Source organism: Leguminivora glycinivorella, chromosome 4 (assembly GCF_023078275.1).
Source record: "Leguminivora glycinivorella isolate SPB_JAAS2020 chromosome 4, LegGlyc_1.1, whole genome shotgun sequence".
In the NCBI taxonomy this organism is placed as follows: Eukaryota; Metazoa; Arthropoda; class Insecta; order Lepidoptera; family Tortricidae; genus Leguminivora; species Leguminivora glycinivorella.
In genome coordinates, this window is record NC_062974.1 from 14,745,844 (window position 1) to 14,764,828 (window position 18,985).

The following is an 18,985-nucleotide window of genomic DNA, read 5'->3' on the forward strand; positions in this document are numbered from 1 at the left end:
GTGTTTATTATTTTTGAGTGTTTGTAATTTAAAAACATGAAAGATTGCATTAAAATAAGCATCTTTTATAGAATGAAGTTGTTTGAAAAACCTACTTATTTAGGAGTTAGAGCAGTACGAAGTTGCGAATTTTCCCATAGTATTTACTAAGGCGCCAGAGACTTAATAAATTTACGATGATTTTTTTACCAATATAACCTATGTTAATATTGATAAATCATATAGAACACGTTTAAATAAGGATGTTTTGTTATATAAACTTTTTCTTCTCCATTAATATTTACTGAGATATTAGGGTTCTAAGATTAGTAAATGGCACTAGCACTTTAATAAAATTAACGCGTGTCTCGCAAACGGTCTAGGATACAAAATGACGACTTTTATATAGGTATAGGTTAGGTTCGTTGGGTATCTTCAAACGGCCGAAGGCTCCTATTCTGTGCAGTTTCTGTAATAAGCGGGGCTCCGTCGATATCGCTTTCTGTCTCTGGCGCCTTAGTAATGCTACGGGCTAAATTTTGCAACTTTGCACCACTCTAAGGCTCCCCACAGACAGTCTTAAAAATTCATAATCTTAAAAAAAACTTGTATGCAATCTGACAGTTCAAACTGTCAGTGACAAGACAGTGTCAGTCTGAACTGTCAGATTGCATACAAGTTTTTTTTAAGATTATGAATTTTTAAGACTGTCTGTGGGGAGCCTAAGGCTTCCCACAGACAGTCTTAAAAATACATAATCTTAAAAAAATTTTTGCAAATGTTAAATTGTATCTTGTTATTTAATGCATGTTAGTTATAAGATGTAATGTCTTGAAAAAATTCATAAGTTTCTTGCCGGTCCCATAGTGATACCCCCTCCCAACTGAGGGGGACTGAAATCTTCTCGAGGCTGAGGCGTAGGGTTCTTGTCAGTGTCAGTTTGAACTGTCATATTTGCATATGCCTACTTGAAAAATAAATATTTCATTTTCATTTTCATTTTCATTAAGACTGTCTGTGGGGAGCCATAGGCGTAGTGTTAAAAAAAAAAAAAAAGAAAAATAAATAGGCGTAGTGGGCATAACCGATTATCAAACTATAAAATTAGGGCCCGCGCAGACGGGCGACAAAGGCCGGCAACAGACGAGTCTTAATTTTCATAATCTTAAAAAAAAATTGTCTGCAAACTGACACTGACAGATCTGTCAGTGTCAGTTTGAACTGTCAACACACTGTCAATTTGCATACAAATTTTTTTTAAGGCTCCGCGCACACGGGCGACAAAGTTGCTCGGCAACTTTCGTATTTGTATGAAAAGTTGCGTCGCCTCGTGTGCGCACCTTCATACTAGCCCATAGACCGAGCGACGGAGACAAACAGTTTTGTCTCCCGTGTGCGCGGAGTCAAAGGCTTCCCACAGACAGTCTTAAAAATTCATAATCTTAAAAAAAACCTGATATGCAATCTGACAGTTCAAACTGACACTGACAAGACACTGACAGATTTGAACTGTCAGATTGCATACAAGTTTTTTTTAAGATTATGAATTTTTAAGACTGTCTGTGGGAAGCCAAAGTCGCTCGACGACTTTATTGTCTCTGTCGTCACTCCTTGCGACAATTTCCAAGGTGCGCACACGGGAACGACAGCGACGCAACCACAGACTACTAAGAAGATACTATGGACGCAACTTTTTCTTTTTTCATGAAATTGAGAGCCTACGCTCTTGGCCGGTTTTTCTTTTTTCATGAAATTGAGAGCCTAGCCAAAAAAAAATTTTTGGTACTTCAGAATGAGTGTTTTGATGAACTGGTTAGAATTTTACAACCCGGCATCGTTTTTCTCAATATTGTTGGAATATTCTTTTAAATTCTTGTCATATAAAGTCGGTATTTCCTCTACTTCTTCAATTAAACGAAAGATATCAATGTCGACTTCAACAATCGGCATTTAAAATTATATTTTTTTCGAATAACCCCTCAGGTGGCAGAGCCCCGCAGAGCTACAAGTTGCATAGGGGAGAAGTGGCGCGGTCATGTGGCAGGCGCCGGGAGCCGGACTCTGGGAAAAACAAGCTGTTAAGTGGCAGGCACCGGCTTCCGGACCCCGTGCGACGATATACGTAAATATATAAATAAAACCATCTAAATCCGTTCGCCCCGGCGGTTGAGTGATAACTGTCAAAATGACAACCGACCGGCGGCTATTTTGTCGCCGTGTGCGCACTTGCATTGAAACCAATAGGGAAGGAAACAGTTGCGTCGCAGGCTTGTCGCCGAACCCGCAGACAAAAAGTTGCGTCGCAACGTGGGCGCACTGTCAAACTAGCCCATATACCGATGATGTGAACGACAAAAAAGTCGCTGCCAAAAGTTGCCCGTGTGCGCGTTCTCTTAGGCTTCGCGCACACGGGTGACAAAACTGTTTTGTCTCCGTCGCTCGGTCTATGGGCTAGTATGAAGGTGCGCACACGAGGCGACGCAACTTTTCATACAAATACGAAAGTCGCCGAGCAACTTTGTCGCCCGTGTGCGCGGAGTCTTAGGCTCCCCACATACAGTCTTAAAAATTCATAATCTTAAAAAAAAATTGTATGCAAATTGACAGTTCAAACTGACACTGACAAGACACTGACAGATTGAACTGTCAGATTGCATACAAGTTTTTTTTAAGATTATGAATTTGCATACAGTCTTAAAAATTCATTCTTAAAAAAAAAGATTATGCAAATTTTTTGACAGATTGACTGACAGTTTGAACTATCAATTTGCATTTTTTTTTTTTTTTTTTGTCTGTCGGGGGAGCCTTAGGCTCCCCACAGACAAAAAAAAAGCGCTTAAAAATTCATAATCTTAAAAAAAACTTGTATGCAATCTGACAGTTCAGATCTGTCAGTGTCTTGTCAGTGTCAGTTTGAACTGTCAGATTGCATACAAGTTTTTTTTAAGATTATGAATTTTTAAGACTGTCTGTGGGGAGCCTTAGTCTGGTAGGGCTTTAAGTGAGAGTAGTAACCACGTAGTATCTTCTTAGTAGTTTGTGGTAGTAACTAAAAATAACAAACGACGGCACCGCACCTCGAGAAAGAGAAAATTAACTTTTTGTCGATCTCACTTACGTGAAAAAATCCACGGTCACGGTACGGGACGATCGTCTGTTATCTATCGAACAGCACGGAGTGGTGTATGATCTTCTCTACACTTCCGTTTTCTCCTGACCTTGTACTTTGACAATTTTGACATATTTCATTTCAATTAGAGTTAGCTGAATCAAGGAAAATAAATAAATAAATATTATTCAATTCATTTTCGAACTTCTTAACTGGCTATTTACCAATGCAATGTTTATTTGAAGTGTTCTCTAAGTGTATGCTTTAAAATTAACCATGGGCAAGATACCGTTATTGGACAATTCAATAAAACTGTAAGTCAGCGCTAACACATTTACAGGTTCAAAAAAAATCTTACTTTTAATATGATATTTATATAGCCTACTTAACAGTTAAAGTAATAAATCGCTCAAAATCTGTTGTACAACTTAAAAAATGTAAATATTCCTATTCTTCCTAAAGTATATCATTAGTCTGCAATGTATGTTTTTATTCACTTGTTTATTTCCTGTTTAAGTGAAAACAAGGAACCCTTTAATTTGCTAATCAGTTTCTTCATTTCTTTTGTTTATACCACTGAGTATGTACATATGTGTAATTCAGTGTCAAAAGTGTACCCAAAGCAAAATATTTAATGATGTGTTGTGGGTTAGTTATTTTACTTATTGAGTTATATTATTTTAAATTTTGGTGGAAAAAAAATTAAGTATACTAATTTACACACTACTGTACAAATACAAAAACTTACAAAAAATGTTTTCTTTTTTACAGGCATTACAACTGGCAACAATAGGGTCTCATGGAAATTTGAGGATGATCTTATCAGTATGCCTTGTCAATAACATATTAAAACACTAATTTCAACTCTGCAGCCTCATGATTGATAAAATGCAGGCAAAGAAGAGATATATGATACTTATTATATCTTGTGCATTTTTAATATATTTATACTTCAGCAGTCAACATATAAAATCAGATGCAGCGCAGAGCAGTTATTTGGATCAACTGCCTTCATATGCTACATTAGATGAATTGGCAGAAATGCCTCCAAGAGAACAGAGAAGACCACATTCTGCTCCAAGGCCTTGTCGCATGGAAACCTGTTTTGATTTCACAAAGTGTGGAACTGATCCTAAAATTTATGTCTACCCAACTGATGGGCCTGTTAGTGCATCATATAGAAAAGTGCTATCAGTAATAAGAGAATCTCAATATGCCACAAGGGATCCAAATGAAGCATGTCTTTTCTTGCCTGCTGTGGACACGCTGGATGCTGACCCGCTGTCACCCGAACATGCCCCAGATGTAGCAGCACGCCTGTCTAGGCTTCCATATTGGAATAACGGCCGTAACCATTTGATTTTTAATTTATATGCTGGTACTTGGCCTGATTATTCAGAAAGTGCTTTAGGTTTTGAGCCTGGTGAAGCTATACTGGCACGCGCTAGTGCATCTGAATCAATTTTTCGTGAAGGATTTGATATTTCCCTTCCATTATTCCACAAGGAACACCCTGAACATGGTGGAGCTCCTGCTGCTGCCACAGCTAATCCCTTCCCTGCACCAAGACGGCATTTACTGGCATTTAAGGGTAAACGTTATGTACATGGGATAGGCAGTGAAACCAGAAATTCCTTGTGGCATCTACATGATGGTAATAACATGGTTTTGGTTACAACATGCCGACATGGTAAATCATGGAAACATTTAAGAGATGAACGTTGTGATGAAGATAACCGAGAATATGATAAGTAAGCTAACCTATTTTAGCACATCATCTTAACTGATATTAGGTATTATCTATGAAAGATCTGAAAAATTTATAAAACAATGAATATTTCAGATTTGATTATGAGCAGCTGTTAGCAAATTCTACTTTCTGCCTGGTGGCTCGCGGGAGACGTCTGGGCTCGTACCGCTTCCTGGAGTCGCTGGCGGCGGGCTGCGTGCCGGTGTTGCTAAGCAACAGCTGGCGGTTGCCCTTCGACGAGCGCATCGACTGGCGCCGTGCCGTCATCTGGGCCGACGAGCGTCTACTCCTGCAGGTCATTTAACCTTATAACCAATTGGAAATTTCATTGAACGTGCTCGTGTCACCGTCGCCGCTAATATAGTACGAAGTTATAACTTATCTTATACTTTTAAACGAGCAATTCTTGTATATTTATTTATTTATTTATTTATTTATTTATTTATTTATTTATATATATATTTATTTACACTGACGATCTCGGAAACCGCTCTAACGATTTCGCAGAAATTTGTTATGTGGGGGTTTTTGGGGGTGAAAAATCGGTCTAACTTATCCTTAGGTCCCGGAAAACGCGAATTTTCGAGTTTTCATGCGTTTTTCTTCGCGCGCCATCTCGTGTGCAGTAGTTGTACTGTTAAGACAGAATTCTTTCGGTCGATGTAAGTACTATTTATTGCAAACTAGATGGCGACACAGGTCAAGGCTAAAACGAATAGAAAATACACTATTTGAGTTTTTGTGGCGAAATGCGCGCCATCTCGTGTGGAGTAGTTGTGTTGTTAAGGCTGAGAATTCTTTCGCTCGATGTAGGTACTATTCATTTTTGAACTAGATGGCGACACATGTCAAGGATACGAAACAGAACCGAGCGAAGCTCGGTTGCCCAGATATAATAAATATATGAAGATTCGATTCTATTCTATTTCGTTTCGATTCGAGTCTATTTCGTCTTAACTTTCAGACTTTGGCAAAATGTCTTTACCACCTACAGTTTAATATATGGCCGTTATAAATACAAGTCTCTGGCGGGTATTTGTTTTTAACCGCCTTCCAAATCTCAAAGGAAGGGGTTATCAAGTCGTCTGTATGTTTTTTTTATTTATTTTTTATTTTTTTTAATGTTTGTTCCTCGATATCTCCGTCGTTACTAGACCGATTTTGAAAAATTTTTTTTTTAATTAATGTATATGCATACAGATTGGTCCCATTTTTCTCAGAACCCAGTTCTGATGATGGGATCCTGGAGAAATCGAGGGAACTCCTCAAATCTGAAAGGCATACATATGGTGATTTTTGTGTTGTTAAAGGAACAGCATGCATTTACGTACGGAACAGTGACATTTGGTGCAGTGGAACTCCTGATGATGGTCAGAATGGAACTCCTCAAATCTGAACGGCACACTTATAGTGACTTTGGTATTTTTATAAGAACAGCATGCACTTACGTCCAGAACAGTGATATTTGGTGCAGTGGAATTGCTGATGATGGTCAGAACGGAACTCCTCAAATCTGAACGGCACACTTATAGTGACTTTGGTATTTTTATAAGAACAGCATGCACTTACGTCCAGAACAGTGACATTTGGTGCAGTGGAACTGCTGATGAAGAGTGAGCCGCCCCTGGTTAGGTTCCTGTTCCGTTCTGATAATCATTCTCATCTGTAAGTACTTCAGAATCATCCAGATTTCAAAATTGGTTCAGAAATGACGGAGATATCGAATAACAAACATTAAAAAATATACAGACAAATTGATAACATAATCCAACATTTGAAAGTATTTATCACCAGAACCCCAAAGGAAGGCGGTTTTTTTTTCTTAAAAATTATATCAGTTAAAATTTAAACAAATAATATTTATGTCATATACTAAAAGGTTAAATCGAAGTCACCAATCAATAATTTCGTGTATTTCTCCTGGTAGGTGCCGGAACTGGTGCGGTCGGTGTCGCCTGAGCGCATCCTCGCGCTGCGGCAGCAAACTCAATTACTATGGGAGCAATATTTTTCCTCCATAGAAAAAATTGTCTTTACAACAATTGAAGTAAGTATTTACTTGGTGTTTTATCTGTTTTGTAATTATCTTGAGGTAAGTATATTGAAGGTTAAAACCTACTTAAATGCACATTCCAAGGAGGGTTTCATACGGAACGAACTGCGAAAGGAAATTTACGCCTTCACGCATGTGAGCACGCGCCTCGCCGAGCTCGAGCCCATGGTTTATAGACCGAGATCCTTTGCGTGACAAATTGTTCTCGAAATAATATACTTTTTTATTTATATACCTGTTTGTCTATACGCGAAATATTTATATCATTTGTTAGTCGTATACCTCGAAATCAAAAAATCCTTGTAGCTTTTCACCTATTCGCGTTTTGCCGCGATCTCAAAATTTCTGAACAATATTTTTTTGTTGTAGTATGATTTTTGGTCGCCAATTACAATTGTGTATAAAATTCATAGTATATTTATTATCCTGCCTTTTTTCACTGTAGTCGCTTTTCACCTCAATAGATATTTGTTTGTAATGCGTTATTAGACATTGTGATATTTCCTTTTTTTTAGCACTTTAGTTTTGTTTTGCAAATGCATTTCGCATTTGTAGGTTTTCTCCTGGTTATATAACCTCGTTGTGCATATCACTGATATTACTAATAAAATATTATATTACTAATGCAAATGTTGATGTTGATATATGTCCATTTGACAACGTATTATATCCCAGTGATATAGCCTTTTTTTTAAACCATTAATACAATAGTATGAGACCCAGGTAAAATGCGACTAAAAATATTTGCGGCTAACTGAATAGGCTATTAGTGATAAACGCTACATTAAAATCTGCTACTGTTGTAAAAATCTATTGAAAATATATGCGAGTAACAAAATATACTATCGATATTACACGCTACAACAAAATACGCTATCGCGGCAAAACGCGAATAGGTGAAAAGCTACAAGGATTTTTTGATTTCGAGTTATACGACTAACAAATGTTTATATATATGTTTTTAATACATAGTGGCGTCGCGTATTCATTTATTGTCACGAGCGGGTCGGTGAGCCGAGTGCATCGAAAACTTAACCCTTCATGTCTAACCTCAAAATACGATACTTATAGCACGCTGTAACATTATATTTTTAACCCCCGCCGCAAAAACGACGGGATGTTTGTCTGTCTGTGGCATCGTAGCTCCCGAATGGATGAACCGATTTAGATTTAGTTTTTTTTTGTTTGAAAACTGAATTAGTCGGAAGTGTTCTTAGTCATGTTTCATGAAAATCGGTCCACTAAAAAAAAACTGGCCAAGAGCGTGTCGGGCCACGCTCAGTGTAGGGTTCCGTAGTTACCCGTATTTATTTCAAAAACTGTTCAACCTATAAAGATCAAAATAATTTTCCTAGAAAGTCTTTATAAAGTTGTACTTTTGTGATTTTTTTCATATTTTTTATTTTTTAAACATATGGTTCAAAAGTTATGGGGACGGGACACACTTTTTTTTAACTTTAGGAGCGATTATTTCCGAAAATATCCATTATATCAAAAAATTATTCTAGTAAACCCCTATTCATTTTTAAATACCTATCCAACAATATATCACACGTTGGTGTTGTAATGTTTTATAGTTCAAAAGAAAAATTTTGTGTTTCAAAAAAAACAGTTTACATGTACGCTCGCGGGGAGGGGGTATTGGCCGGTTAAACAAAACATTTTTCACCACACCAACTGGTAACGGCTTACTTTGCTATTCGAAAACAGATAGCAAAATTGCATTTTATCCACATGAGTGCAAAGTAATTTCATACAAATTTTAACTTGATGTCTTAAGCTGGCTGGTAGAATTTACCTATATAATCATAAATGGAATCGACGACCGGTTTGGCCTAGTCGGTAGTGACCCTGCCTGCTAAGCCGCGGTCCTGGGTTCGAATCCCGGTAAGGGCATTTATTTGTGTGATGAACACAGATATTTGTTCCTGAGTCATGGATGTTTATGTAAGTATGATATCTATATAAATATGTACAGTACTGGACAAAATTCTTCATACACCGACATAAAAAAATAAACTTTCTATCATAATTTCTCTACCCTTAAACTTAACATCACAGTTGTGTTGAAAACTTTTGGCTAATTTCATGGCGTACAACATACAGACAACAATATATCAATGATTGTACAATTATTGTTTTACATGGGTATAAATATAAATATTAGTACTTTTGGTTCTGGACAAATTTGATCATACAGTAATTAAAATACGAATGAAATGCAATGTATTAGTGTGTATGGCTTTCATCTGCTTTAGATATGGCTGCTTGTCTCGGAGGAACATTTTCAGGTACAAACTGGAGGTATTTATATAACCCAAGCTTTTTCCTGTGTGCCTACTAAAGTAGGCAAAGTGGGTATAATTCAGAATAACATTTGATATTTTCTTTGTTTTTCCAAAAACTTCCTTAAATTTTGGCTAGGATTGATAACATGAGACTATGTCAGCCATTGAAGCTACTTAATCCTATGAATCACAACGAACGCATGAAATAGACATACTAGTATTTTCTTTCAGTCATCTTTTCATATATATTCAGACGGGCGATGGCTGAAAGATAATACCAGTATGTATATCTCATGCGTTTGTTATGATTAATAGGAATGAATAGCTTGAATGGCTAACATAGTCTCATGTCATCAATCCAAGCCAAAATTTAAGGAAGTTTTTGGAAAAATAAAGAAAATATCAAATGTCATTCTGAATTATACCCACTTTGCCTACTTCAGTAGACACACAGGAAAAAGCTTGGGTTAGATAAATACTTTCAGTTTCTAACATAAAATGTTCCTCCGAGACAATCAGCGATATCTAAAGCAGATGACAGCCATACACACTACTACATTGCATTTCATTCGTATTTTAATTACTGTATGATCAAATTCGTCCAGAGCCAAAAGTACTGATATTTATATTTATACTCATGTAAAAAAATAATTGTACGATCATTGATATGTTATTGTCTGTATGTTGTACGCCATGAAATTAGTTAAAAGTTTTCCAATACAACTGTGATGTTAAGTTTAAGGGTAAAGAAATTATGATAGAAAGTTTATTTTATATGTCGGTGTATGAAGAATTTTGTCCAGTACTGTATATTGTCGCCTCGCACCACAGTACAAGCTTTGCTTAGTTTGGGGCTAGGTTGATTTGTGTAAGGTGTCCCCCAATATTTTTATAAAAAAAAGGGCGTTTTCCAAATTAAATCCCCAATATCGAATTTCACCAGATCTGGACGTGTTTGGGCTCATTCTTCTCAGAATCACGAGCTGATTCGATCCTGACGAAAAAAATGTGTTTAAAGCTTGCATTTAATAGTTATTTGTTATACAAGGGGACAAAGTTGTATTTTAACGCCGAGTGTGGAATTGAAAAACGAGTAACACAAAACTTTTCCCCTCACTATAGCGAGGAAACTATGCGTTTATCACTGCTTCCAGTGAAAGGATTCTATAGTTGAACCACGAGCGAAGCGAGTGGATTCGACCCGCTGGTAATAGAATCCTGAACTTACGAGTTGTATTTTTTAACACACGAGATGTAAAATACATTTGCACCCGAGTGTAACACAAAACTTTTCCCCTCACTATAGCGAGGAAACTATGCGTTTATCACTGCTTCCAGTAGTACCACAGGTGGTAAATCATCTTTATTACTAGATTCACCTACTTTTATCAATTTTAAAGCAGTTAATTTGACTTTATTCAAGGTCAACTTACTTTACCCACTAGTGGATAAAATGCGTTTATACCCGCTGGTATTAAAGGACAAAATACGTGTTTCCGAGCTAGTGAGGGGAAAAATCATTTATTTTAAATGCAAGCTTTTAAACATGATTTTAACATAATAATTTTGTGATTCTGGCAATTTGAATAGTAGAATGTATATTTAAAGTAAGCTAGAAATGATCCAAGAAAAATCACTCTGAATTTGGCAAATTCGTTACGAATCAGTCCTTATTACAGGCATGATTTTTAGGTATAATTATGTGGTAGAAATCACGATTTTTTAAGTCTCGCCCAGAGCGGTGACAGCATAACAAGTTTGTTGTGTGATCAGATAATATTCGAGCGCGTGCTTATGCACCGGTCGTCGCGGCGGCGCGAGGCGCTGGTGTGGAACAGCTGGCCGGGCGCGCTGGGCTCGCCCGCCACGTACGGCGACTCGCGCGCGCAGCTGCCGCGCGCCGCGCCCGCGCCGCCCGCGCCCCGCCGCCCGCCCGACCCGCCCGCGCCACTGCAGGTAACTCCGTTTTCACATTATCCGATCCGATATCGGAAGGATTTCAATAGAAAAAATCCAAGATGGCGCCTGTAATGTATAGGATATCGTTCCGACATCCGATATCGGATCGGATAATGTGAAAACGCACTAAACGCTTTACTTTGAAACTTAGCAAAATAGCACGTGCGTTGATATCTCTTTAATTCGTAGTAATACGTATTTAGGTACCTATACCTATATTGTTCTGTTACTGAAATGTTTGATTTAAGAGCTGTTGATATGAAGCGTAGGTAATACCTACAGAGTCTGACGACTTCCTTTGGTGCCGCTTCGCACCATTGCCGATGCCATTCGTTAATGAACAGCTAACAATATTCACAAATTGATTGTGTTCTTCCGAGACAGATGTATCGATTTAGCTACTCTTGTAGTCGAAAACACATTTGGTTCATTACACGACGAGTAGATCCTCCTAGCCTAGTCGATAGATCGTGCATTCGATTAGTTTAAGTGCTAGGCACGCCTCGGTTGTTAGCTATGAAATTGTCTGTAACTGTTAACGTACGTACAGGCGCCCGACGTGCCGCACGCCGCGCCGCCGCCCACGCCGGGCACGTCGTTCACGGCGCTGCTGTACGTGCAGGCCACGTCGCCCGCGCTGCACCGCCTGCTGGCCAGCATCGCGGCCAGCGAGCACGCGGAGAAGGTAGGTGACCGACATACGCACAGCCGCCCGGCGTGCCACACGCCGCGCTGCTGCACGTGTAGGCCACGTCGCCCGCGCTGCACCGCCTGCTGGCCAGCATCGCGGCCAGCGAGCACGCGGAGAAGGTAGGTGACCGACATACGAATAGCCGCCCGGCGTGCCACACGCTGCGCTGCTGCACGTGTAGGCCACGTCGCCCGCGCTGCACCGCCTGCTGGCCAGCATCGCGGCCAGCGAGCACGCGGAGAAGGTAGGTGACCGACATACGCACAGCCGCCCGGCGTGCCACGCCGCGCTGCTGCACGTGCAGGCCACGTCGCCCGCGCTGCACCGCCTGCTGGCCAGCATCGCGGCCAGCGAGCACGCGGAGAAGGTAGGTGACCGACATACGCATAGCCGCCCGACGTGCCACACGCCGCGCTGCTGTACGTGCAGGCCACGTCGCCCGCGCTGCACCGCCTGCTGGCCAGCATCGCGGCCAGCGAGCACGCGGAGAAGGTAGGTGACCGACATACGCACAGCCGCCCGGCGTGCCACGCCGCGCTGCTGCACGTGCAGGCCACGTCGCCCGCGCTGCACCGCCTGCTGGCCAGCATCGCGGCCAGCGAGCACGCGGAGAAGGTAGGTGACCGACATACGCATAGCCGCCCGACGTGCCACACGCCGCGCTGCTGTACGTGCAGGCCACGTCGCCCGCGGCCAGCGAGCACGCGGAGAAGGTAGGTGACCGACATACGCACAGCCGCCCGACGTGCCACACACAGCGCTACAGTACCGCCGCTAATGTACCTACCTACCTACCTACATAGAGGCCCTAATGTCCCTATCGTCATCAATTTTTTCTGTAAACCTGTTTCTCCAATATTTAATTTGCTCTAAATCTAAATATATTTCTGCAGAATTGAGATTCGAAGTACTTACGGAGTATACGCCTCGAGGTTGACTGGTAGAGAATGCCTTAAAGCATTAAGTTCGCCTTTTTGTACTGCAAGATTTTTCTTTTGTGCAATAAAAATTAAATAAATAAATATACCGGCACTACATCTCGGTTAATGGATGAGCATGAATTACGTCAGAAACAGCCCCCATCTTCCCCATGTCACAATTTTTCGAATTAGTCAATGAATTCATTCATAATCACTCTATGCAATTTCGCAGCTCACTGTACACTTGGCATGCCAAGTGTTTGAAAATGAGAATACAAATTGTGTAATTGTCCAACAGGTGGTAATAGTGTGGGACAGCGACCGCGCGGCGCCCTCGCTGAAGTCGCTGGCGCGCGCCGCGGGCGACCCGCGCGACCCCCTGCCCGTGCTCGTCATAGACGCCACCACGCACTATCCTGGGTAACTATACCTACCTACAGATAGTCTAAGCCAGTTTTTAGATTTCTTGTATCGTATTACAAATAACCTGTTAAAAAGCGTCTTTAACAAACGACAAAGCGGGACGTGTTTACTTCCGCGGACACATATAATAATGATAAACTTATTATTATCGTGTCATCTTTGTTGCTCGGATATAAGATTCAATTTTGTTTATCACACCATACTAAGTTACAGTACTCGCTGCTCTGGGTAGGGTTTGCAAAAACCGGTTAACTTAAAAAACCGGTTAATAACCGAGACATTTCCTTCAAAACCGGTTAACCGGTTATTAACCGGTTTTGAGGATTTTTAGTAAATGGCCGTACTACGCAATAATTACCATTACCTTTAAGAATTCTGATGTTAATGATATCGTAGCAGGTATTACTTGCACGATGAAGATCATTTTTCTCCAGTTTTTGGAAATTTTGTAAAATGCGGAAATTGCAAAAAAAGGCTTGTGTGGTTTGAATGTGACGTCAGTTTTGCGTTTTCTAGGCATGTGGCGAAGGTCTACAGCTCCCAGAGCCCCTAGTAATACAAGCAATTGATGTAAGAAAACCAAGATCTCCATTTTACCTTTCTTTTAAAAAATATAGTTTGAAATATACGGAAATAGACTCCGGTTACAACGACGCTCAAGGGACAGCTGATATTACGTCGCACTAACTGGATGTCGTACAAAACGAATTTCATTTCTTTTAATTAAAAATAATATCTACATCTCTATTACTAGAACATTTCAATCAATAGGTTTATTTGTTGTTGTTGTATGTCCTAAGGCACCCCATAGGTGCATAGGGCCTCCACAAGATCCTTCCACGCCTTTTTATCTTGAGCCACCGCCTTGGCCTCGTTCCAGCTCAGTCCATATTCCCTCAGCTCGTTCTCAACGCTCCGCCTCCAGGTGTGTACGGGGCGTTTGCGGGCCCGCTTTCCTCCTTGAGGCCGCCACTCAAACGCGATACTCGTGCTGTTGGTAGCTCCTTTCCGAAGGGTATGACCGATCCATCTCCATTTCCGCGAGCCACTTCCTGGGCGATCGGAGGTTGTCGGCACATACTCCACAGATCCTCATTTCTTATAGTTTCGGCCAGAAGATACGGAGGATCGACCGGAGGGACTTATTGACAAACACTTGTAGCTTGTGCGTCAGCCCCTTTGTCACTCTCCATGTCTCACAGACGAAGAGAAGCACGGTCTTGACAATAGATTCGAAGAGGAGATTTTCACGCGACGAGTAAGCACGTTTGAATCCCAAACAGGCTTGAGTTGAGCAAATGCAGCTTTTGCCTTCTTAATTCTGCTCTCGACGTCATCGTCTGCACCTCCCTGACACGACAGTGTACTGCCGAGGTACACAAACTTGGAGACTGATTCAAGGCGGTCGTTTTTGAGCAACAAAGGTTCCTTACAAGCTGATTGTACTCGCATATTGACAGTCTTTCGTCGGTTGATTCGCAGGCCCATGGCTTCAACTTCCTCTTGAAGACTCTCAAGTTATTTACAGGGTATTATTATCATAGTATTAATAACTTATTTTATTGTGACTAGTTTAGTTAGAAAAAGTCGTTTTTAGTATGCGTGCTTGCTCATCATTTGTAAGTAAAGCTAGTTTATACGCAATCGAAAAATACAAATTGGGTTCTATTTAGCTTATTAGGATTAGACCCGAGGTGAACAAATTGTTAAAATTTTAAAAGTACTCCAAAAAGTTACATGGCCACAATGTCATCTTGCTACTTGTTGTAGGCAAGACAGGGGGCCGTGCTCGGGTGGAAGTAGCTTTGTTTCCTCAATTTACTAGTAAAACTAAAAACGTTGTCGCTCGTCGTTGCAACGGACTTGACGGACGGATTCTGTGTAAAATGTGTCGTAAAAAGCGGCTGGTCGTTAAAATCGGAGTCGTAATAAACGGATGTACTTTCATACTATCACATACGAAAACCAAATAAATGCCTGTGCTTATGTCGTTGTAAGAGGTTGGACGTTAGGTCTATGCGGAGTCGTAATAAACTAACCGGACTCTACTGTATTGTATAAAATGTATAATTGAATAGACTCGGGACTAATTTTTAAAATAAAATCATTACAGATAATAATGTTGTCAATGAAAAGTAATGAATAAATCTTTATTATTACAAAACATTAAATAATTACGTATTTTTTAACCTTTTTATGGCTAATTTTCCAAATTTTGAGAAATAAATACAGTTTCGGTTATTAACCGGTTAGAGACTATAAAAACCGGTTTTTAACAGAGGCCAAAAAGTCTCGGTTAACCGGTTTTTCGGTTAACCGGTTAACCGGTTTGCACACCCTAGCTCTGGGTGTTTTGTTGTTTCCCAATTTCCTACGTATGTACAGTAAGCTGATAACTAAACCTGCATATAAATGTGAGTGTGTACAGTAAAACGTCCCACTTTGTCGCTTATCAGAAACTGGAGATTTGCTTGTATCTTAATATGAATAAACTTAAAAATCGGCGTTATTAGCAATCGACAAAGTGGGACGTTTTACTAAACACACTCGCAAATTGTTAGGAAGGGGGTCAGTTATCTCAGCACCGTACGGTACTACTGCTGCACGAAACTAACACGGTATTTTGTAATTGTGTGGTATCAGTGAGGGTGTGTCGGCGCGCTGGCAGCCGCTGTGGGCGGTGCCGACGGCGGCCGTGTTCTCCCTGGACGGCGACGCGCCGCTGCTGGCCGAGGAGCTGGACTTCGCCTTCCGCGTGTGGCGCGAGTTCCCCGAGCGCATCGTCGGCTACCCGGCGCGCTCGCACTTCTGGGACGAGGCTAAGGTGCGCCTTTGAACCTTCAGTACAGTCGAATCGAACATCCTCCGGACGGTGTCGACGGCAGGCGTATTCTCTTTGTACGGTGACGCGCCGCTACTGGCTGATGAACTGGATTTCGTCTTCCGCTTGCGGCGGGAGTTCCCCAAGCGCATCGTCGGCTACCCGGCGCGCTCGCACTTCTGGGACGAGGCTAAGGTGCGCCTTTGAACCTTCAGTACAGTCGAATCGAACATCCTCCGGACGGTGTCGACGGCAGGCGTATTCTCTTTATACGGTGACGCGAACGCGCCGCTGCTGGCTGATGAAATGGATTTCGTCTTCCGCGTGTGGCGGGAGTTCCCCGAGCGCATCGTCGGCTACCCGGCGCGCTCGCACTTCTGGGAAGAGGCTGAGGTGACGTGCCGTTATTAAATCATAGTAGTATAGAAATAGAATCTAATCACCAGTGTGTCCACTTGTCACCAGAGTCTTTTACACTTTTCAATTCAACTGATTATATGTCGTCGTTTCTGTAAACAGAACGCATGGGGCTACAGCAGCAAATGGGGCGGCGCGTACTCGCTGGTGCTGCCGGGCGCGGCGCTGGTGCACCGCGCGTGGCTCGCCGCGTACGCCGCCGCGCCGCCCGCGCTGCGCCTGGCCGTGCGCCGCGCGCGCAACTGCGAGGACATCCTGCTCAACTGCCTCGTGGCGCACTACACGCGCCGCCCGCCGCTCAAGCTGGCGCAGCGCCGCCGCTACAAGCACCACCGGTACAGGTGACTGCTTCCTGCTCCCTGCAGCCGCGACCACACCCTGCTCGACTGCCTCGTGGCGCACTACACGCGCCGCCCGCCGCTCAAGCTGGCGCAGCGCCGCCGCTACAAGCACCACCGGTACAGGTGACTGCTTCCTGCTCCCTGCAGCCGCGACCACATCCTGCTCGACTGCCTCGTGGCGCACTACACGCGCCGCCCACCGCTCAAGCTGGCGCAGCGCCGCAGCTACAAGCACCACCGGTACAGGTGACTGCTTCCTGCTCCCTGCAGCCGCGACCACACCCTGCTCGACTGCCTCGTGGCGCACTACACGCGCCGCCCGCCGCTCAAGCTGGCGCAGCGCCGCCGCTACAAGCACCACCGGTACAGGTGACTGCTTCCTGCTCCCTGCAGCCGCGACCACACCCTGCTCGACTGCCTCGTGGCGCACTACACGCGCCGCCCGCCGCTCAAGCTGGCGCAGCGCCGCCGCTACAAGCACCACCGGTACAGGTGACTGCTTCCTGCTCCCTGCAGCCGCGACCACATCCTGCTCAACAGCCACGTGGCGCACTACACTTAGGCCTGATTTACGAGTAGACGGCGTGCGAACTCGCATGCGGTTTTAGTTACATTGCGGGCTGTTGAAGTTACATACAATTTTGCACAGCCATCAAATACCGCAATGTAATAAAACTCGTACCCGTATGCGAGCTCTCGTACCGTCTAAATGGGCCCTTACACTGTAAACTTACCTTAGTAAAAATCGGCCCGCCTGATGCTAAGCAATGACCAAAACCTATGGGCGCCTGCAATTCCAGAGGTGTTTGATGCGCCTTAGTGCGTTTTCACATCCGATGTTTCCGATGATCCGGATGATCCGGCAGTTTATCCGATCCGATATCGGATGTCTGAAGGATTTCAAAGGCAAAAATCAAAGATGGCGGCTTCAGTGTATGGGATATGGGTCCTACATCCGATATTGGATTGGATAATGTGAAAACGCACTTACCGACCTTACTTAAACCTGTAAGTACACCCTCTTCTCCAGGGGGTTTTTGCTCTTTCCATAGGGCTTTTTACGTACAACATATTCATTATTCTATTGTAACAAAGATGTGACAAGATTTATTTGCCTGCTCTTACTCACTATAGTCACTATCACTAACATAAAGAAATCGAGTTAGCCTTCTAAGCCTCATGCGACTCGACCCTAAACGTCAATATAGAAAAATGGCGATTTAAGAATACCTATTTTGAAAATACTTGACTTTTCAAACTTCCACATTGATCGCAGGTCGTCATGGAGCGACCCCGAGCACTTCGTGCAGCGGCAGTCGTGCCTGAACACGTTCGCGGCGGCGTGGGGCTACATGCCGCTGCAGCGCTCCGTGCTGCGCCTCGACCCCATCCTCTTCAAGGACCCCGTCTCCACGCTCCGCAAGAAGTATCGCAAGATGGAGCTCGTCGCTGCCTAGTTACTTCTAGTCTCCGTCATGGAGATCATGATCCTCCCCTGGAGCCTAGGCCACGCAAATAGACAACGTGACGCCCCTGGGGCCTGGGTAAGTAGCCAAATGCATATCGTTATCTTAGTTATCTATCGCTACTAACAACGTCGACGATTGTCATTTCGGCTAGGCTGACTGGGCTGGGCACACACATCGACCACGTGACCACCCCCTTGACTCCAGCGCTGATCGGAAGATGGAGCTGGGCGCTTCTTAGTTACGCTTCCAGTGAGATTGATCTCGTCGTTTGTAATTAGGACTGTTCTGTGTATCAATTTTTTTTTCGAAATCTATCTAGTTTTGGTGTATTTCGCTCATAAATAAGAGCACTGTAAATAAAATAATAAATGGAACCAGTTATCTAGACACTTATTTATACGTTGTTGTATCATTTTATATTATTTTGTTACCAGCCAAGTCCATGGCTCTCACTTCACATTTATGTTTTGATGGGATGTTCGCACCTTCGGAAGTGAACTTAAATTACTTTCTCTACATCTGTCCTTGTTAACGCTATGACGAACAGTTAAAGCCTGAATTTATAACCACAGGTGAATGTACTTATTCCATGATACAATTGTGGTTGATTCTTGAGTCAATTGGATTGTACACTCTTAAAATTGAGAAATAGGGTTCGGAAAGATGTTAATAACATTAATCCTATTTCCTTTTCTAGTACATATATCTGATATATCTTTATTGTAACTTAATCCGAATCGATACAGCGTGAAGAACAGACGAATA

General features: G+C 42.5%; 1 protein-coding gene across 2 annotated transcripts; it reads left to right on the forward strand.

Annotated features, from left to right (window-relative positions):
• The first annotated feature begins 3,250 nt into the window (after positions 1 to 3,250).
• LOC125225474 (exostosin-1) lies at positions 3,251 to 18,556 on the forward strand. 2 transcript variants are annotated; one of them, XM_048129216.1, is made up of 10 exons: positions 3,251 to 3,402; positions 3,860 to 4,839; positions 4,932 to 5,133; positions 6,766 to 6,885; positions 10,953 to 11,135; positions 11,689 to 11,823; positions 13,048 to 13,169; positions 15,816 to 15,996; positions 16,513 to 16,751; positions 18,028 to 18,556. In XM_048129216.1, the coding sequence occupies exons 2-10, from the start codon at positions 3,965 to 3,967 to the stop codon at positions 18,206 to 18,208; spliced, it is 2,238 nt and encodes a 745-aa protein (XP_047985173.1). In that variant the 5' UTR covers positions 3,251 to 3,402; positions 3,860 to 3,964; the 3' UTR covers positions 18,209 to 18,556. The 2 variants fall into 2 exon arrangements, with proteins under 2 accessions (XP_047985173.1, XP_047985174.1); XM_048129217.1 differs by having other exon boundaries at positions 16,513 to 16,745.
• The last annotated feature ends 429 nt before the right edge of the window (positions 18,557 to 18,985 follow it).